The sequence below is a fragment of the Polypterus senegalus genome, chromosome 1, assembly GCF_016835505.1.
Source record: "Polypterus senegalus isolate Bchr_013 chromosome 1, ASM1683550v1, whole genome shotgun sequence".
NCBI classification, from domain to species: domain Eukaryota; kingdom Metazoa; phylum Chordata; class Cladistia; order Polypteriformes; family Polypteridae; genus Polypterus; species Polypterus senegalus.
In genome coordinates, this window is record NC_053154.1 from 330,907,182 (window position 1) to 330,928,823 (window position 21,642).

A 21,642-nucleotide genomic window follows, 5' to 3' on the forward strand; every position below is an offset into this window, starting at 1 on the left:
TGACAAGCGGTGACAGTGCTGCGTATCTGAGGTCACAGCCCGATGAAGCCAGCAGGACCGCGTCATCCACACAAAGCTGAGCTGCGGTTCTTTAAAAAGACGTTAGGAACTGCAAAGAGGAGCACCGAGTGTCCCTGTGGGCCGACATGTGGGACCTCCGTAATTAGGTTTGGGGGTCCAGCCCGTGTATTGTGAAATAAGGCAGCAGAGGAGTCACAAAGGAACAAACTACAATGGAGGGGAGGGGTCTGTGAGAGGCGTGGCGGAAGTGGGGTCAGTAGGGGGCGTGGTCTGGACAGGGAGGTGCCAGTTGCTGACAGTTTAGGTGGGTTTCCATTCTGATGATCTGTAGAAGAGGGGGAGAAGACAATAGTGCACATCCTACCCTCAGTTAAGCCCCCGACTGCCCCCGGTGTACCCGCATGTGACACGTCTGTCACTTAAACACCGAAGAGGCCTTCAAAATCTCTAACAGACACGAGAATTTGGGAATTCAATACATGAATGGACTTTCATTGAGGAATGTGGCTGTGGCTGGCGAGGACCCTCTGTGAGGGCGACGCTCCCCCTCGTCTCAAGTCGTCCTTCTTCCTGCTGAGGTCAAAGTCCCCACTTAGCTCTGGAACGTCTGCGATATGGCGACTCCGCACCCTCATCCCAGCCTCGCACGCGCCCCCTGCTGGAGTGATTCCAGACTGTTATATAGCGCCTTTCACTTCGGCCTGTCTGTTAGTTACCTTGTGCCTTGACTGTCTGTCTGTCTGTCTGCCTTCACGTTTGTTGTCCAGTCGTCCACGGTAATTTAACGGACGTCCCCTTTGTGTTCCGTTCTGTGTGCTGCTGGGCTTCGTCTCCTCGGAGCCCCCAATGATGTAAAGACGTTGCTTTGCTGCCTCACTGACATCCGTGAATTTCCTTTCCAGGAGGGCATTTTAAATCCTCATGCGGCCTCCTGTACCTGCGCAGCCTGCTGTGATGACCTGTCACTGGTAAGAACTTTCACATCGATTATTAGCTTTCAGGGGCTTTCATCCAAAGTGACTTACAAAAGAGCTGACCCTAATCAAGTCTGGGGGACGAGTGTGACAGGGCGAGGGTACAAAACGGAGCACCACAAGGGCACAGCTGAGAACACAAAGCAGTTAGGGAGAACCTCACCAGGCAGGAGGGTCTTCAATCGCTTCTCAAACACACTGAGGGGGCCTAGCTGAACAGGGAAAGAGTCCACCATTACAGACCTGAGTGGTCCAGAAGGGTCTCCATAAATGTCACATCGCTGTGGCGCTGTCACATGGGGCCAGTTGAGTGACACGTGCAGCCCTGGCTAGGGGGACACCAGACACGTCACTGTGTTCAGAGTCAGGTTGAGTCTCGGCCCCTCCATTCCCAGAATCCTCCTCCTCTTTCACTTTCTTGCTGATTTTCCGTCCCTCTGATCCTCTCGGCTTTGTTGCTCCACACGTCCATCTCGACCCCCTGACTTCCGTAGTTTTCAGTTTCCTTTCAGGTTCGTCTTACCTGCCGCTCTTCTGGTTTATAGCCAGTCTTTGGTCACGTGACTCTCGGGTCCCTTTTTCCAAGCTGATTGGACTCCCTGTGTTGCTCTCCACCATCTGCTATTGTTGATCTGAGATTTTTGAACTTCTCCCTGGAGGTTAACTTCTCCATCCTGCTCTTGGCCCTTCGATATCCCAACTCTTTCTTGTGAATTGCCAGGCCTCTGTCCTTCATAACCCCCTCCAGTTGCTCTTCCACAATGTGCCACCTGCTGTCCTGTGGAGAACATCAAGCTAAGAGAACAGCAGAGTTTGGTATAAAGTGAGAGTAGAAGAAGAAATGTTGGGAACGTCTCCAGCAGACAAAGTGACATCGTGGGGGTGGAATGGCGGGCTACAAGCAGCACGGGGGGACAAAAACCTGCAAAGAGGAGGAAGAAAAGAACAGGAAAGGGACAAAGGACAGGGAGAGCAGGTGGCAGGAGCAGCTGGCTGAGGTGACCCGTCTGACAACATCTGAAGTCGTTCACTCGATGGCTTTGGTTCTCAAGGTCCAGACAACACGACGGGTCCTTTGTGTCGCTTGTAATCTCAAACCTTCTTATCCTGTCTGTGGTAGCAAATCCTTGGCCACTGCTGCCATGGCAGTCTCAGTCAAGCTGTGCCAGGCCACCTTGGCGCTGTGTCCACTAGCGGGTACTCGTTTGTCTGCGTCTGCTTCCTCCCGACTCGGCTTGCCTGGATGAAGGCGGCTGCTCCTTTTATGTTAAACTGAGAGCTCTTCTGGTGTCCCGATCCTGTGCCTTGGGAGTACATGCGGGTACATCTGGTGCCCTGTGAGGCTGGCCTCGTAAATCCTCCTCAGCAACCCCTGGTGGCACCCACAGAACCCAACAGGGCTGCTCATAAGACGGGCATTCGTTTGTGTGGCTGGGATTGCGTCGCTGTGACTTTGGGCTCTTGGCCGATGGATGGCATTTCTGTGACGATACGAAGAAAGGGACAAACTGGTGATGCATGCAGAGGTGCAGTTGATCTGAAATACGCAGGCCGTCAGCTTTTGAAGTTTAATTTAATTTCCAAGTCTGAGTCCTGTGGAATATCTTAAAGACCAAGCAGGTCACCGCCAAGTGACAGTTAGGGGTCTGAATATGAAGAGCGTTGTAGCGAGCGCTCGGCCCTCATTCTGTCACTTGACTAACCTGGAGGCACCCAGCGATCAGAACTGACCAATCAGGTGAAAGAAAACCAAATGACAAATGACACAAAGCCCACTAAGAGTCCAAAATGAAGTAACGACTAACAAATGGGACCACAAAGCCCCCCGTAATGCAATCGCATTTCAAGACTCACATCGACAAATAACGGGATACGAAAGACACTCGGAAGTACAGCGCCACATGCCACACGCACGCCCCCTCTGAGCGGGATATGAACACCCGGGGGTCTTCATTGTGTCTGTGTGACGCTCACCCTCTGGTCACGGTGACGGCTGACAATGGTGACAGCGCTGTTCACAAGAATGTGACGATGCCCTCCAACATCGGGGCATCGTGGCCTGTCACCCGTCTGGATTGTGTTTTAGTAAAGTGACTTTTACCGTTAAGAGTGTCGTTTCTCTTTTCTAGACTGGACCAGTAAGACTTTTCGTGCCTTACAAAAGGCGAAAAAAGGACAACGAGCAGCCAACCACGCCAGAGAAGAAAGACGTGGAGTCCCCTAAGAACATCACACTGCTGCCAGCGTCAGCGGGCACTGCTTGTAAGTACAGAGCTGTCTAAGAGGGTCACTGCTGGGCACCCCCTGTCACACACACTGCACTGCATTCGGCTCGCTCAGTTCGAGAAGAATTACAGCGCTGAGTGGCGACCCCGTGGACTTCCTTTGGGTAGCTCGCCTGTGCCAGGCTAGAGTGGAGGTCATGTGACTGTGGCAGGCGCTTACTGCTGCTGTCTCCCTTGCCAGTGGGTAACATCTCTTCTGTTGTATAAACTTCCAGATGAACTCATAAACACAGGGGGGTCCAGCTCTGGTCCTGGTGGGCCGCAGTGGCTGCAGCTTTTCATTCTAACCATCTCCTTAGTCAGTGGGCCGTTTTTGCTGCTGATTCACTTGTTGGCCCTCGTTTTAATTGACGTGACTCGGACCACTTAGTTCACAGGTGTCCAACTCTGGTCCTGGTGGGCCGCAGTGGCTGCAGCTTTTCATTCTGACCCTTTTCCTAATCAGTTTTCACAGCTAATGAACTCCTTCTCCCAGTCCTCTCAGTTGATTTGTGTCTTCATTAAACAGAAACGAGACATGAAACGAGCTGACAGGTGACCTGCTAAACTCCAACCAGTTCCTTAATAAGAAGCCAATTCTTGCTGTTAATTGAAGCCGTTACTGAATATCAGGACTTGTCGCTGCTCTCATTCTGTTCTTTCTAAGACCAGCGTCAAGGTGTTTGACTGACCTGAGCAGACCAACATGGCTGAGACCCTCAGGTGAGCTGGTCATGTGACAGCTCGTTTTGGGTCTCATTCTTGTTTGGCTGCTCATTAAGGAAAAACGAAACAACTAAGGGGGGCCGAGTGACGTCAGTTAAAACGAAGGGCAAACAAGTGAATCAGCTCACTAATGAAGAAGACGGTTAGAATGAAAACCTGCAGCCACTGCGGCCCACCAGGAGCGGAGTTGGACCCTCCTGCCAATGAGGAGCAGGTTGGTCACCTCAAGGAGTCCTTGGCTTGTGACACCGAACTAAGAAATGTCAGCCAGGAGCGGACCTCCTGAAGGATCGTCACGTGGGCACTGCCTTCCTGGGGGGCTGCTGTGCTAGAGACCACGTGATTGATGTCAGACTTTACCGTAAGTGCTCACGTTGTCTATTAATATTCCAGTTGCAGTGTCGCCGTCTGTGCAGATCACAACTTCTGGAACGCTGACCTTCGACCGCGGCCCAGCAGCTGACACGGCGGCCATGATGTCCGAGAGCCCCGCGCAGGGAGACGTCTTCACGGGAGAGACCGGTAAGTCTGCACGTTTGACTTCTCGCCATCGGATACAGAGATGAAGGGAGACTCGAGGCCGGTGCCCCATCGGTATGATGCCCTCACATTTGGCTGTTTCCCCATTTTACTTTTCTTTTTCAAAATGCACAAATATACCGCTGGCCACGGATCTGAACACCTTAAGGACGATTGTGAGGGTCGGTGAAAAGAATATCGTGAGGGGCACCCCAGCGTTCACATGTCCTGTTGATCTCCGTGTGTTTGATGGCAGGAGGCTGTGGTGCCACGGCAGCCATCATGGGTGCAGTGGGACGTCGGGCAAACGGGCGCCTTTTATTGGCCAGCTGGCCTGATTACGACACGCACTGAGGCCCCTTCTATAAGTGTTACCCACAGAGCGGGCATATCGTACTCTGGTCAGTTGGCCAATAAAGGGGTCCGTGTGCCCGACTTCTCATTCCCTTTTCTTAAGGTGTCCTACCAAGTACAGCTCTGCCCGCTGTGGTGCTGCCGGTGGATCTCAAATGGCCACTGCAAGGCCCCTATGCCACGTAATGTTCGGCCATCCTTGGACCCGTTTAGATGCCAGCAGGTAATGAGAGGAGCCCTCTGCCGTGGTCTTGGCTTCAGTGGTCCTGCCAAGTGGCAGTGTCCCCAAGAACATGGTGACAGTCCAGTGTTGTTGTGTGACATGAAGGGGATGCCTTGAGCATTTCATTCAGAGGCCTCCACTGCTGTCTTCAGACCTGCGCAGGACGGAAACCAAAAGGTAACTGCAGGGATTTGGAGAACACGAGGAGTTGGTGGCTCAGTGACGTTAGGAGAAGCTCCTTTGGTTTCTAAGTCCATGCAGCACGAGGTCGTTGCCATGACAGCAGTTGTCCCCCCCCTTCTGTCTGTTGTGCCTTCCATGACAGCCGTGTTGTCCGCTTTGCCATCTCTTCTCCAAAAGTTGTCAAAAGTTGGGCTCGTGGTGTCAATGGAGGCTCTGATTGGGGGTCTCGAGAAGCTGAGTGAGGGGTCTGAGGGTCTGGGCTTGTGAGCGTCTTGGATGAAAACCGAGATCCAGGCCTTTGATGACCTCTTGGGGACGGCAGTGTGTCTGTCTGCGGATAGAGCGTCGACCTCGTCCTTGAGAGCTTTACTTACCTCAGCGGTGACATTCGGGTGACTCTGGTGACTCTACCTGTGAAGTCAGTAGACGGATTGGGGGGGCCACTGGTGTGACTTTGTGTTGCTCACGGGGTCAGTTACGGCACTACGGCCAAGTGGTGCGATTACCCGAGGGTGACCCTCATTGTTGAAGACCCGAGCGGCTGGACCAGGCCAAGTGAGCGCCCACGTAACACCTGGCTGTAGCAGATAGGGGGTCATTTCTGAAGGGTGGGGCTTGACCGCGTGTCTGCCTGAGGGGTGTTTTGTCGTGTGGTGGGTGTGGCAGCATGCTGTGCCAGTGTGTGCCACCTAACCTGACCTAACCTGAGGGCCATAGAGGAGGTCGGCTTGTCGTGGACCCGAGTGCAGCCAGAGGGGGCGCAGCGCAGCGCCAGGGAAGTTCAGTTCTGTGTGTCTCCTGACTTTTTCACTTTCTCTGAACTTCTGTCTCAAGCGTTAAAGAAGCCCCACCGAGTACATTCAGTGATTTGCCTGATGCTTTTATCTGATATCCCAGGTACGGTTGTTCCATTTCTTTTGTTGTTTCCAGTTGCAGCACAGGTGGCTGAAGTGACCTGTTGAGGGTCACACCGTGGTGTCAGCGGTGGGATTTGAACACTGAAGCCTTAACTGCTGCACCACACTGCCATCCAAAACGACTCGGACTACTAAAGTGCCCAGATTTTAGTTAAGTTGTTGTTAAAACGTGTTGTACGTTTGCCACATAGAATGGCATTAGCCGAAGGAGCTGCCGCTGCCCAGCTATTTTTATAGAAGCGCATATTCAACGCTGGCCCTTTTGTCACCGCTGGCTGTCCCACCTGTCCCCTGCACCGCCGTTCTTTCAGCCCCTCTGCTCTCGTTTCTTTGTTCTTGTTCCGTGTGAGTCGATTTCACGATTGCCCTGACGAACCACCGATGCTCGTTCTTTGAATTTCCCGGTCGACTCCAGCAGGGGGCGCCTGCTGCCTGGCACTGTGTCCTTTACCAGTAAACGTCATCAGACGAGAGGACGGTGGCTGAAATCTGCCAAGAACGTACTTGAAATTCAGCCCTCACTCCGGCTGCACGCTGCACACTCATCCTCCAGACGTACATTAGAGAAGCTTTGGAGCGGCCCAGGCGTCGTCCCCTTCTTCAGTGGGCAGTGCGGGGGGGCGTCTTCTGACTTCTGACCCCCCCAATTTCACACATGCAGTGAGCCATTTGTGACGATTACCAGGTGAGGTGGGCCACACAGACTGTGCTCTTCTAAGACCCCAACTCAGCCCGGGGCTTTGACCGTCTGTGAACGGTGGTCCGCGTCCCTCCGTCAGCTGTGTGACACAATTGGGCTCTCAAATCACAAACCTCTTTGAGGGGGGGTTTCATGCACAGATCTTTAGTCCCACACTGCTAATCTGGGGGGCCGGGGGTCTCGGCGTTAGCAGACCGCACCAGTGATGATATTTGATAAAAGTCGATTGTGATAAGGACTGACTTTGAAGCCCCCCGCCTCGTATTCCATTAGGGGGGTCGGCCCGCACAACTTCAGGTCTTTCTGATCTCTTTTGCTGCAGACGCCGATTGGTTTACCTTTCGGTAATGGCATTTAATGGGTGGGATCTCAGACCTCGAGGGACCCCAAAGCGCCTGACACTGGCATAAGTAGATATAAGGGCGAGTCATATGTGGGGGTCTTCTTGTACCGGTGAGTCAGGAGACACCAGGCAAACCAATTGGGTGGGTGGGATCTCCAAGCGTTCAGAAGGATTTGCTATGAAGACCAAAAGTCGCCCGCTGCTGGGCGACGCTCTTCAGGCCGAGCCTGGCATCACCAGGGAGGTTTTATTTGACCCGCTTTGTCTTTCTGGTTCCGATCCCCCGACTTTACCATTTGACGGCCAGGCTGCTCTTACCACAACCTGACCTCGACCCACAATGCACCAAGTCGGCCCCCCGGGCTCCCTGAAATCCTCTCCGTTCACGTTGGTTTGCTTTCTCCGTAGTGCTGACGTCTCTGCCGGCTCTGGCCATGAACCCCTCGCTTCCCGGCAAGGACTCGTGTTCAGGTTCACTGAATGGGCTGGAAGTGACGGAGCAACGCCATTGGCTGTACCTGGAGGAGGCGGTCAACTCCTTGATCAGCACGGCCCAGCAGCTCAAGACGCTCATCGAGCAGGCCAAGCAGGCCAGCCTGGCGTCCAGGGAAGCGGCGCTGAAGACGGACAGCGAGAGGAAAGAAGTAAGTGAAGCGGCTTCCGGGGTGGGGGGGGTTTGGCGAACTGTGGAGGGGCTGACCCAGTGACGGGACCCCCGAGGGAGCAGCAGAGCCCTTGATGGCCTCTCCCCGCTGCAACTGATGTTCACTTTTAATCAGCACAGGTTTTAGTGGGGGGGAGGCAGGCCCACCCGAAATGATCAGCTGGCACTCGTCCCGTCGTGTTTGTAGTAACGGCCCAGGAAAAGGTCTCGTGTTTTTATGGAGAGGTCCTGACACGGTGGGCTTCACAGAAGGGGACACCGATGACGATAGTCCTGTCACGCAGGCCACCGATGACTTGCTTTGTTAGTCCCCTTTCTCACGTGATCTTTGGTGGGTGGGCAGAGCGCAGGGTCACTCTTTGTACAGCCATTTCCAAGTGAAGGGTCCCAAAGACTTGCTCAGAGCGCCCCCAGCACATTCAGTTAGGCTGAAATATCATTCGGTATCAACGTGAGCGACTGGCGAGGGTGGCATTGAGTGTTTGATCTGAAGACCCTCTTCCCCCCCTCATTCGTCGCTCGCTAGTCCACAATGCTGAGTTTCTGCTGCTTGCTGAAGGCCCCACTGGTCACCTGACCTCCTCTTAAAGCTCAGCTCAGGCTGGTTTTTTATAGCGCCTTTCAAGTCACTCAGCCACATCCTTGGTGGAAATGATCCTCTGGGGGTCCTCGGTCAGCTGTAAGTCAAAGACAGAGCCTGGGGGGCTCGGCCGACTAGCCACCCACACCCTGCCATAGTGGAGTCTGTGCTGGCCGTCCAGTGTGACGCTCCGCGTATTTCAGGTGACAGTCCAGTGGGCCGGAGAGCAGCCTGGCAGTAAAGCAGGACCACCAAACGAGAGTCCCGAGAAGAGAAACAGAACAGAGGAGGCTTAGGGACGGTTTGTAACAATTGTGTCACTTATGCATCTGCTGTCCCCTCAGCCAGGGTGACTCGGATATCTCAGGTCCACAAAGAGCCACCAGCAGGTCTGGACGCGGCAGGGAGACCTGATAGGCGACGTCACGTTTGTCACAGTAAAACGGGAAAAGGCGTCTTCGAAAATGTGCCTCCGTAGTGATGAGCTGGCAAGAAGAAGGTCCACCAGGGGGGCGACCTTAGGGGGAGCTTGTCACAAGTCCATTCTGTACCCTTTTCTCTAACGTGTGACACCGAGTGTTGTAATGCAGTAAAATGACGGACTGTACACACGACTGGTGACACGACGAGCGCACGGTAAGGCGATTAACACGAGCGTTGTCATTGTTGTCATCGAGTTGCCCGCCACTCCTCTGCTACACACGCCCTGTGTCTTCTCCACATGCTGACCCTCGTGCCAGGCTGTTATAAATCCCATTCAGTCTCTTAGGAAATGTATCTTAGGGCATCTCTTAGGGCATTGTCATGGCAACGGGCATGGGAGGGGCTGTCGGGCGGCCATGTTTGGCACTGAGTGGTGCTGCTGAAGCGGGTGCCCGCTGTGGCTGCGTGTGCTGCTTGTCTGCCATAACGTCTTCTGTTTCTTCCGCAGCAGATGTGCGCCAACTGTGGCCGAGAAGCAATAAACGAGTGCACCGGCTGCCACAAGGCCAACTACTGCTCCACGTTCTGCCAGCGAAAGGTAATCTCCGTGCCATCGTTGTCTGCGGCCAATCGGCTGCTTTGTAAAAGGAGGAGTTGAAAGAGAGGGGGGTCTTCACCGCGCCCGCCGTGTTTAAAGTGCTTTGTGATTGTGACATTCCAAAGATGTCCCGAGTGCTCCTGCCATAACGTCACCTTGTCCGATTCCTCGTGGCTGGAGGGAACACAGGACATCACGGCAGGTCACAGAGGACATGACATCACAGAGCCCCCCGCGTTCTGCACTCTTCACTGTGAAGTTGATTTCATTTTAAACAAATGCGTGTGCCATTTTGACCCCTCAGGACAGACGGATGGCTTTTCTAAGTCACAATCCAAATGGCGAGTCTCTCCGAGCTTTACACCCCTGGATTTGGGCAGCCGACCCCCATCTTCACGGCAGATCCTCTGTGTCTCCTTTAGATTGGATGGGGCGGCCATCTTCAGCTCTCGCCCCACAAATCCTGGGGGGTCAGCTGGACCCCTCAAGGACACTCATAGACTAGTGCTGTCACATGCCATCTACTCAAGAATGGCTTCCTCCTGACTGCTGCTGAGATGGCCGTCCTTCCGAAGGGGACTTCTCAAGGTCTCTTAGAGTGGCCATCGGGTTCTTGTTCACCCCTCTGACCGAAGCCCACCTGGACTGGCCACTCGGTTTGGCAGGAAGAGTCCCGCTGGTTCTGAACTTCTTCCACTTTACACTTCTTGAGGCCAGTCTGCTCCTGGCAGTGCCCAGCACCTCCGAGATGGTCTGATGCCCTCGCCCTGACATGGGCCTCGCCGCAGTTTGGTGATGGAGGTCTTCAGAGAGTCCTGCAGTGGGAGTTCTGGGAGTTTCTCTCCACTCAGGTCCCCGTGTGCCACGTCTGTATTTTACTGTGTGATTTTTGCTTTTAATGTGTTGTGCCCTCGAGCCCCTTGAAAGGCGCCCATAAATAAACTAAATAAATAATCAGAATAACTAGCTAAATAAATGCAGCATCGTAGCGTGACATTTGAAGAAGCAGCAGCATATCACAGGGATGGAGACATCATAATGCCATACAAACACAAGCGTATTCCACGGCATCCGTCCATTCCAAGCCATCCCAGACTGGCGGTAGACCCCATTGTAGGCCGAGCGCTGAGAACGGGACTTTGGTGGTCCGGTTGTTCGGCTCACTGGTGACGTGCGACTAAGAGTTTCAGCTGCTCATAAGGTGGCACAGTAAATAAACTTCAAAAGTCTACAAAAACAAAGGATGAACCCCACCAGGGTGCACCACAGCAGGGGTCTCTGGACGTCAGCTGCATTATTGAAGTTGTGTTTCCGGGGTTTCTGAGCAGTGAAAACACTTGAAATGGCAGCGCCCACCAGTCAGAGGGTACGGCTGTGTTTGAGGAACGAGGACCTCCTTAGTGTGTCCTCCGAGTGTCTCTTGGGCTGGGATTTCTGGGTAAATGCCGTTAAGCCCGAGTCTTTGTCCGATTCGCCCTTTTAACGAGATAAGCCCCGAAAGATGTAAGGCGGTGTTCTGCTGCCATCTAGTGGATGAAATGACATTCAAGTTCATTCAGTGTCCTGTGTGATCTGCCATGCTGGGGTAGCTCATTAATATTCATGAGTGGGGCGGAGCCTTCAACAAAAAGACACAAAGGTATTTAAATGAAAAGCCGAGAAGTCCGTTTTAGAACAAAAGGAAACGGGGCCACTGTTTGAGTCGAGTGATAGTGAGGACGACATGAATTGGTCATCGACGTCGACACGGACAGTGACCCCGATGCACACAACGACCGGACCGCCGTGATGTGCCTGATGATTCGGCCCCCTGAAGGTTTACTGTGGCGCAAGTAGCTTGAGGCCAAAAAGGCAAAATCAGGTGGATGAGAGACGTTAGCCTCCCTAAGCACCGTTCACAATGCGGCGTTCGTGGAGGTCACTGAGCCTTGTGCCTTGGTGGCCTGCAGTGACACAAGGGACAGATCAGGAGCTGACATTTCACCGTCTTGTGCACAACAAGCAACAGAAAACGTATAAGAAAAGACCACCAAGACCCGCGCGTCTGCTGCCTGGGTTACAAAACATGTGACATGAGGGACGAGTGCTAATCTGCACGAGCACAGCAGAGGGCGCCAGACGACCTTTCCTGCTGAATTTGTGTCGACTTTTTGGTCGTCGTTTGCACGTCGTTTCTGCCACCATTGTCTTTCTGGGGTAAACGTAATGCTAAGGGACTTTAATGTGCCCCTTTAGTGATGCGGTGCCACCTGATGTCTCCATTCTGCACGTCTTTACAAAGAAATGTGGGGTCCTCTGGTGTCCAAAGACGTCTCCGATCACAGAACGTGTTTTCAGAAGGCACCTGAGACGCTTGAGTTTCATGAAAAGAGACCAGCGGGCCCCCCTTGTATGGGGGCTCGCTGTGGCAGTGATGAACGCCCTTCTAAATAACGAGGCACTTAATGGACGCCAAACAATTCATTATTCATTGTTGTAATCCTGAAAGCTCGGCGCGTCCCGCAGCCTCTGGGTAGGACACTCGGACCGACGGCGTGGGCAGAATTCCAATTGAAGTGGAGGGCTTTGAAGGTCGTCGGAGTCTCAAACGGCTTTGTCACCCTAATGATGGCCAAAATGGTGGGCACAGGTGAGGCCATTGACTTTTATATAGCACCTTTCATGGAGTGCCGTCACAAACTGACAGGTGAAGTACAATTAGAGGAACACGGGCACACAGTGGAGGGACGGGGCAGGGGGGCTCACCAGGGTCATGGGGGGACGTCAGCCTGGGCGCGCTCAGCCCGTGGTGAAGGTGACATCACGTGAGCCGCTCTGTTTATTTATGAATAATAAAGGTGCTGCTGGAGACGTTCTACCAGTCCGTGGTGGTCTACAGCAACTTAAGTTCAAAAGAAGCTCAACACCTAAATCATCTCATCGGGAAGGCCTGCTGTGCCACCTGGTGAGCCCTCGACACACCGGAGGATGTTGTGGACCAGGAGGTGGTGGCAAACCTGGAAGCCATCATGAAAAGTCCCCTGTTTTGGATCACCTGCAGCCACAAGCCCATTCCTCCATGGCATGCTAACAAGTGCCTCTACCCTGGGGGTCTTTTCTGCCTGCTGCTATTCAGCAATTCAATGTTTCCCCGACAGCCCAAACTAAGTACCTGCTGTGCCCTCTTTAAGTTGGTATTTCTGCACAATCGCCATTTAGGATTCACTGCCCGGGGTGCCCGTCTAAGTGGTCAGTGGAGACCTTGGCGTTGACGTTTGCAGACACCGCGTGGTTCTTCATACGCCATTTTGTAAAAGCAGCATTAATGTCTGTGATGCGCCATCTGTTGGAATGAAAGAGACGCAGCAACTGAGCAGACGCACACAGACAGACAGACAGACAGACAGACAGACACGTCCCTTCTGTTAAGGTGGACTGTTGCCTGATTGGCTGTCTGTGCCCTTGTGTTTTCTGCCCCCCTGAGATTGATGAAGTTTATCTCGTTGAATCGATTCTCGTTCCTTGGACCGTCTGGCTTGACGTTCTCTTTGTTTTTTAGATTTTTAGTGTTTGAATGCTGCCGCCTGTTTACTCCTGTTTGTCGTTTCACGCGTCACACCTCACCTTGTATTGTCACTTTATGTCACAGCAGGACCAGCCGCACTGTCCTACCGTTGCACTTTACGTGACGATGACAGTAGAGTTTGGGTGTACCGAGGGGCATGGGGTCTCCTAAGAGAAGGCCGTGCGCCGTTTGCTGATTCATCTGCGGTGGCTTGTGAATGTGACGCTGTACCTGAACTTGCCACCTGCGGGGCTGTCACATGTGTCATGAGGCTGGCTGGTGGCTCGTCATTGATGCTCCTGTCGTCTTCTTTCTTTTAACAGGACTGGAAGGATCATCAGCACATCTGTGGGCATCAAGCCTTGTCGGTGACGGAGGAAGTTCACATGCCGGACATGGAGATTGAAAAAGTAAGAAAAGCAAAAGTGCGTTTGAGTTACGGGCCAAAGAGGAGGAGGAGGAGGAGGAGGAGGAGAGGAGAGGACAGATAAAGTCCTGTCAGTGGATTAGCTGACGTCACAAGCACAACGTGAATGTCACGACGCCTGCTCCCTGGGCATGTACCCTTGTGACGTGTCGGACCCCTAAAGGGCCAGTTTTGCTTCACATTACAGCACTTGTGACGAGGACGGGCCATCGAGCCCAATGAGCTTGTCACCGAAGTGCTCCACAATGACATCAATTCGAGCTCTGAGGGTCCATACGGCCCACCTGTCCACCACTCGGTCACTCATTTGACGTGTCTAGTTGCCCACGTGAGGGTCAACTCCTCCAACATCTGACCCTAAAGTTTCCGTGGTTACGGCTGCCATGGTGGGCTCCTTTGCTGTGTTTGGCGCTCCAACTTTAAAGAAGTGCGCCACGTTTGGGTCTTTAACTTGGCATGAAGAACGAGAGGGTGGGCTCTAACTGGTGCCATTCCAGTTTAGTTACTGGGCTTGCCACAGTGCCATGTGGACACCAGGGGTCTCGGGAGGTCTTCACTTTTTCACAGTTTGTTGTTTGCAGCCTTCTGATCAAGTCGTTTCACTTCATTTTGATTTTTTCCTCATCAAGTGGCACTCAAGACCCCAGAGTGACAAACCAAAACGTGAGACATTTCTGCCATCTTATTAAAGTTCTGACTGGGCACAGGGATTCGGACCCCTTTCTTTGACTCCAGTGAATCCCATTCTGTTGGCCGTCCCTGAGGTGTTTGCAGCCCCCCCAGTGGTCACGTCACCCACAGGTGAGCAGAAAGCGAGCCCTCAGGTCCAAGGAGACAGGAGGATGGGAAGGTGGCAGAAGACCCCCTGCAGCACTGAAGGGTCCCAAGAGAGCAGTGGTCTGCAGAACTTAACACAAGGACAAATGGAGGGGCAGGAGGACCCTGTAAGAGAGGTGACCAGAAGTCATTCTGCATGAGCGCCAGAAAACCCGAGTGGAAACGGTGGAAACTTCCAGAAGGACGAGCACCACTGCTCTCCCACTCCACTAAGGTGGGCTGTAGGACCGACTGGCCAGGTGACACATGAGAGCCCACTCACCTGAGGGAGTCTCACACTGCGACTAGGCTGTCTGTCCTCAGGTGGAGCATCATGGCAGGTGAGACCACCGCTCATCACCTGTGCATCATCAGGGGCTTGAGGGCTGAATGGAGCAACACACAGCGATGTCCTGAATGAAACCCCCCGAGAACGGGCCGAAGGAGGAGCTGAGGGACAACCCTGCGAATGTCCTCGAGTGGTCCGGCCGCACCCTGAACATCTCTGGAGGGGCCTGAAGTGAGCCGCCCGTCCTGATGAATCTTCAGAGGATCTCCAACTCCAGGGGTCCACGACGCTTCCTCTTCGTTCAGTTTTATTGTCCCAAGAAGGAAATTTGGTTTGTGGCCATCGAACCCAAACTCGGTTCAAATGAGTAAAACACAAAGAAAAAGTCTGATGAGACGTGCGGACGTAACGGGGGGCCATATGTCACAAATGCTGACCCTCCGTCCTGTCATTCAAGCCAATGGGTGACCTGGGGTAGGAGATTCACAGCAGAGGACCTTTGGTGCCTTGAGACCCGAGGGCCTCGACTGGAACTGAGTGTCCCCACCCCCCGCCAGGTCTGACTCTGGACCCCCGGGGTCTCGTGGCTTTACTGCTCCATTTAACTCTTTGGTTTATTCTGGTTTTGACATTCAGGCCAGAAGAACATAATGACAGGTGTGATATGAGATGTGTGACATGGTGACATCATGGGAGGACGCGCATTGAAAAGACAAACTTCTGTGTTTTCATTAAAAGTCCCTTTGGGTCCCCGATTGTCCCCAAATATTTCAAACTGTCTGTGATCTTTGACATCAACTAGAAGCCCCTTTGGGTTTATAAGGCTCAGCTCTGGAAAAGACCAGTTAGGAAAACCAGCAGCCACTAGGCTAGCACTGGTTTTGGTCTCATCCAGTAGGCTGGCAACCACTGGGCCATCGGTGCGTCCTGCCATTTGTGTAGAGGGCGCAACAAAAGAGGTGACAGAAGAGACCCCTGAGGGGACCCTCTGGATGGGGACAGACAGGCAGCTATTGTCTTCCAACCCAAGCAGACCGCAGACTGGGAGGGCCGACAAAGGGGCTTCGGCTCAGTCCAGAGTGAGGGGTCTGAACGCTCGTGTCGGTGGGAGACACCAGTTTAGAATTTTATAGGAAATTAGCAGAACGTTTGTCATTTTGAGCTGCTGGGCGTTTGATGAGCGAAACGAGGAACTGAAAAGACGCTGGCAGAAGGTGACCACCGAACAACAGGAACAACGTGAAGACCCCTCTGTGGAAGTGCTGTACTCTGTCGAGGGATGTGAAAGGCGCTATATGATGGCATGATCGATAGACATGAGAGGCAGAGATGAAAGGCGCTATATAACAGATAGTGCCTCTCACATGATTCTATCCACCTAACGGATATGAAAGGCGCTATATACAGTAATAGACAGCCTGTGTCCCAGTATGACTGACTGTCTGGCTTAGGGGGGCTCAGAAGCTCGCGTGAGGACCGCCGTTCCCGGGGCTGCACCTGTGTAACTGTGTCGTCTTTCCTCTTGCAGGTGGTCTGAGTCTGCCGAGCTCAACACAGCATCTGGACGAGCAGACGCAGATGAGAAGCCAAGCCATGCCATGCCAGGCCGTGCCACGCGTGTCTAACGCACATTCTGTGTGGAGGTGACAGGACGCCCTTTTTATCCTTCGGGTGGTCTCGCCCTCGCCCTGCTGGGTGGTTTTCACTTCGCCGCTCTGTTAAGTTGGACTTTGGACTAAGCCGAGGTGCTTCAGTGGTCTCGGCTCGCACTCCTGGGACTCGTCTCAGACTTTGTGGGGTCCGCTGAGGCCGCTCTCGTTTCCATGCCGATTCTGACATCCCCTCCCTCTGCTCAAAGGTGAATTCAGACCCCCTGAGCTGGGCTGTTTGTGACTTGTGTCTCTCTGACTGACTGCGCACACTAAAGTTTGATGGACGTTTTAAAGAATTGAGTTTGTCATTGAATGGCCTCCTGTCCCCTGGCAGGTGACTTTGTGCTCATCAAGTGACGTGACCTTCCACTTTCACGTTTTTAGGGCTTCTTCGTGTTGCTCGAGTCGTTTCCCTGTGATTTGACCCCGAAGATGCCCTGGTGTGGTCCGCCTGGCCGAGTTATTGGGTCCTCCAAAGGATGGCCCCCCTATCCCCCACTGTGTCGTGCAGCACTGCTGTGGCCCGGCGGGCTCTAAATAATTCAGTAACCCGCGCCACTCCTTCATGACCCACTTAAGGCATCTTGAAAACGTAGAATCCCAAATACGCACAAAACCTGTTATGAAGGGTCCTGAGCAGGACCTCCAACCCCACCAGAGTCCTCAGGATGTCCTGCGCCTGCTCCTCAGTCTCCTTCCAGTGGGGCCTGCCGGGGTCACCCGGACCACCTGAGGTGACCCCCAATACAGAGGTCTCCCCCCATTTCTGCAGTGCCAGTCATTCGGTCACCACAGACGAGGACGGGGACCTGGACGGACCACTAAGTCCACGGCTTTGTCTGCGTGTGTGGCCTCCAGGGTCCTGAAAACTGTGACTGTCACAACCCAGAGGAGCAAAATTAAATCATGAAAGTCTCAGCACTGCCAAAGCCCCCTCAAAGTCTTCATCACAAATGGGGGAGGAACAGAGGGGGACGCGTCCAAGTGCGCCCCCCGCAGGCATACAATGCTGTGAAATGTGACATGAGTGAAAGGGGACCTGAGAGAGCCCACCGTAACCTTCGTAAATCAGGACTTTCTGCATTCCAAAGCGACTTACAAAAACGAGGTCAACATAACCGAGTGAGCACGAGTCTGGGGGGCTGATGGGACAGGACAGGGTGACCTCAGTAGGACACTCGCATGCCCACTTTCTGTGGTGGTCCGGGGTCAACACGTGCACTCTGAGTGCTCTGTGGCGGTGCAGCAAGTTGAGACACCATTGTGCTCGTCTGTGGGGTCCCACCGGACAGGCTGGCCTTCGCTCCCTTATGAGCATCAGTGCCCCTTGGCAGCCACGACCAAACCCACCACCCACTCTGCCACCTCTTGTCCTTCCTTGGACCACCCGACTTGCCGTTTTGAAGATGCTCTGACCCCGTCGTCTGGCCATTGTGAGAGGCACTCGAATCTCTGCCATCTGCCCTCTGATATGTGCCACCCTGGCAGATGGCACTCGAGCGAGTTTCGAACTGTTGGGCTTCAGTGGTGGGAGTGAATGTGTGAGATGTGACCGGCCTGTCCGGGGTCTTGTTGGGGTCTTCATCCCCATCTTGAGGAGCAGCCTGGGGGGTCTGTGCTTGATGCGCCTCTTTGTGTGTTTGGTGTCACTTTAGTGCCCCCCCCACCCCCCCATCTTCTTGTTGTTTTTCTTTTTCACTTTTAATTTATGGAGGATTTGGACAAAATGAAATCAATGCGTATGAACATTAAACGTTGTCACGAAATGTGACGACAGTCGTAAATAGTGACACAGGTCACATTATTCACGACGTCTCTTATTTGCTGCTCACTTCTATTTATTTATCTCAGGGTTGTGTCACACACCCTGTCATTGTCACCGTTCCAACTTGAGTGCCGCGTTTGGTGGATCAGTGTGACTGTGCGTCCGAGGGTGACAAACGCTGGTGACGCGGAGACTTCTGTTCAAGACGCTCTGAAGTTGGTGTCAGCTGGCTGCACCTGAAGGGTCTGCTGTAATCCAATCAAAAGAGAGCCCTCGCCAGAGCCCGCCCTCTCAGCGCCGACGAGTAAAAGTGACAGTTTTGATGTCCTCGTCGGGTGAAACGCAGGGATGAGTGAAATACACAAAGAGATTACATTGAGGTGCGCCCACTGACTTTGTCACACTGGGTCACACTGGGTCACTTTTGACCTCATGTGTACGTCTCGGGCCTTTCTGAATGGTGATCGACCCCCGGTGAACTGGCCTGAAGTCACCGTACTGTGACTTTTACTTCATCAAAGAGTTTGCTGGCAAATTTTGCTTGTGCCACATTTAGGTAACAGTCGGTCACATTCATAAATAGCAGCAATGACAGGAGGAGTGACACGGTGTGACATGTGTCAGCGGGGGCCTCATGTCCGTGTTTGCTGCTTGTGCTTTACATTAAATGGTCCTAAACGGGCATGTGGTGTCCCAAAGGAGAGTCCCCAATGTCCCACCCAAGTGACGTCAGAATGACGCCGAGTGCTCTGGAGAGTCGCTGGCCGACTGTGGCTCACGTTTTTTTTAAAGATCTCAGGTTGCTGCTGTTTTGTGGCAGACGTTTATCCTTCCATCCATCCCTCCATCCAAGGTCACGGGGGTCTGCTGGAGCCATTCCCAGCCACCACAGGGCACAAGCCCACAGCAGGTGGACATTTATAAACCTGCGTAATCACACAAAGTGGCCCAAGGTGTCCTCACGCAACGTCACACTGAAGTGGCACTACAACTTGAGCCACCCGTCCACAACAATTCAGAGAATCGAAAACGCTGAGAAATGACGCCACCAAAGTGGCTAAGTGACGAGTGACACGTGTGACAATTCAGATCAGCGAGCCGTCACCAGAATGTCACAAACGTTGCGACTGTGACACACACACTGCACTGCATGTCACGTTCAAGACGGCCGACGCTATGGTTCAGCACTGAAAGACTTTTCTGTTTCTCTGTCACTTGTTATAGGACACCTCTTGTCACTTCTCAGTGACTATCTCAGCCACTCTTCACTCCATCGGGTGCGCTGAGCTGGCAGCCATTCACTAGCTGGCGAGGCACCACATCCAGTTTTTGCCAACTTAAAAAGTCGCAGCCGTGTCCCGTTCTCCTCACGTAATCAGAGTCGTCGATGGCACTCGTATCACAATAAGGCCACCTAGCAAGAACGACACTGCTTTTGGTAACTGTAAGCGGTGACAGTCGATTAACGCACAGGTCATGTGATGACACGATGTGGCTGACAAACGCTGGGACTCTGTGCCCTGCAGCAGCCCGGGCTTCGTTTATTTGGTGGCACAGGAAGACATGACAGTGCTCTGTGTGACAGCTGATGTTTTGGTAATGTCACTGGCTGACCCTTCACTAGTCACTGTAACCGCCGTCATGTGTGCCAGGAGACAGTGGCTACCACATAGACGCTGGCACCTTACGCCTCTCCTGGACCCCCAGAATGCTATAATGCCACGCATACTCTTGTGTGCTCAGTTGTGCAGTGCAGGTGACGGGGTCTCGACCCTCTGCCAGCCAATGAAGGTCTACTGTATCCTGCTCGCATATGCATGAGGTTCATTAGCATAGTCCGTGTATGGTGTGAACTGGGCGGGGCATGAGTGGCATTCACAAGGCGATTGTGGCTTCTGAAGGTAAACCGCGTGGAGATGGGCGCCCATGGGGTCTTCTAAATCCGGTTTTCCTCTTTCTTGGTGTTTGCTTATTTTTAACCCTGAAATGCGCACAAAGTTTTAGAAACGAGAGCCCAGAACTAAAGCATCACGTGCCCGTTGTACCGTCGGAGTACTGCTGACTGGTCCTGACGTGCAGACGGCGCAGCCATCGATGTTCTCCCTGCGTGTTCACCTCACACTCCATGCAGCGCTCAGCTGCTCCTCCACGTCCATTTACACCGCGGTACCCTCAGGTACCCACAAAGATGAGAATCGAATACACACAAATGGCAGCTCATCAAGCACAAGCTGGCAGTGTTGGCACCACAGGCGGCCTTTTCACTTCTTAGCTGTTGAACAAATGAAAGCAGAGAATGTAAAAGACGAGTGAAACCCGAACTGCTGGCGGCTCGTCCCGTTTCTGTAGTTTGCACCCCTGTGATGTCATCGGTGGTGGCACCAGCCCGGGTCCTGCTCGCTTCTCTCTTGTTGTTGTCTTTGCTTTCTGCCTCCTACGTTTTGTCTTCCACGCCTCTGAGCCTTCATGCCAGTCTGCTATTCAGTTGCTGAAGTGATGCACTTGAGTGACGCTCAGCAGATGTTGCCACTTTGCTTTGCCTGGTTCCTCAAACCCAACACAGACTTGGTGACGTTGGTGGCAGAGCTGCCAGTAGGACCAGAAACAAAGCTGGTGGGCACTAACTAACAGCTGAGGTCCAGGGGCGCATGCCTCATAGTGACCTGCTCAGAGTTTATGTGTACCACTTTTTGGATGCCCCTTGAACTTGAGAAGGTGCCACTGCTGCTATGCTGGCACATTCCAGAGTCTGGGAGATGAAGACAAGTTTGAACTGAATGTCCAGTTAGCTAAAGTGAGGCCTGGCAAGGGCTGCTGGGTGGGCAGATGTCGACAAAGTGATTGGCCAAACTCCTCATGCCAATGGGGTTGCATTGTGCCACATTTGTGATCCGCTCATCTCCTAGAGTGCGTTACACTGGGTGGGAGTGACGAGTCACTTTGAGGCACCTGGTCTTGTTAGTGAAAGGCGCTATAAAGAAATCCATGGAATTGAATCAAGCATTTCATTTCAGAATGATGTCACATTCCAGTGTCCCCTCTGCATTGCTGTTTGGTGGTCTGCCAATAAAAGGCCGTTGGCAGTACTGGCATCTGGCTGAAGGAACAGTATGCGAGTGACATAAGGGTGCAGGTGACATCCATTCTGCTGTCCTCTAATTGAACCTGTCCTGGTGTCGTATTGTCACGTTATTGTGTGTGGTGACATTGTGACATTCATGTCCACCAACATAGGAGTGTGCGTGAAGATAAAAGGGGCCTTCAGTTTCCAGGGGACGCCTTTGTTAAAGAAGCTGGAATTTTAAAAGCCATTTATTAACATTCCAGGTTGGGATTTTGGGTGCCGCCATAGCCACACAAGTGCAGAAGGTGGGCCGATGGATAACTGGGGGCACTCGGGGAAGGCGCACCTCCTGTGAGCCCCTTATGGGGACCACTTTCAGGGGCTGTGGTTGGTGGGGGGGGCAATTAAATTGTACACACGGATGACGCTGCTCGTCTTTTGCATACACGTCAATCATGTCACATGACACGCCCACTCATTAGTGTCTGTCTTTTATGCCCTTTTCTTAATAAGTGGGTGTGTCCTGTAGTGGGCGTGTCCTGTAGTGCCGCCCATATTAGCCAAACCCGCCTCAGAGTTTGTGGTATGTAAATCTT

General features: G+C 53.1%; 1 protein-coding gene across 2 annotated transcripts in view; it reads left to right on the top strand.

Annotated features, from left to right (window-relative positions):
- The window catches only part of deaf1 (DEAF1 transcription factor), a 36,614-nt gene extending 19,906 nt beyond the window's left edge, over nt 1–16,708 (top strand). Inside the window, exons 6-12 of one of the 2 annotated variants that reach the window (XM_039738181.1) lie at nt 924–989; nt 3,125–3,257; nt 4,379–4,507; nt 7,633–7,868; nt 9,400–9,489; nt 13,357–13,443; nt 16,094–16,708. In XM_039738181.1, the coding sequence (XP_039594115.1) occupies nt 924–989; nt 3,125–3,257; nt 4,379–4,507; nt 7,633–7,868; nt 9,400–9,489; nt 13,357–13,443; nt 16,094–16,102 (750 nt within the window). In that variant the 3' untranslated portion in view covers nt 16,103–16,708. The remainder of the gene's footprint in view (nt 1–923; nt 990–3,124; nt 3,258–4,378; nt 4,508–7,632; nt 7,869–9,399; nt 9,490–13,356; nt 13,444–16,093) is intronic. The other variant, XM_039738190.1, reaches the window with a different exon arrangement.
- The last annotated feature ends 4,934 nt before the right edge of the window (nt 16,709–21,642 follow it).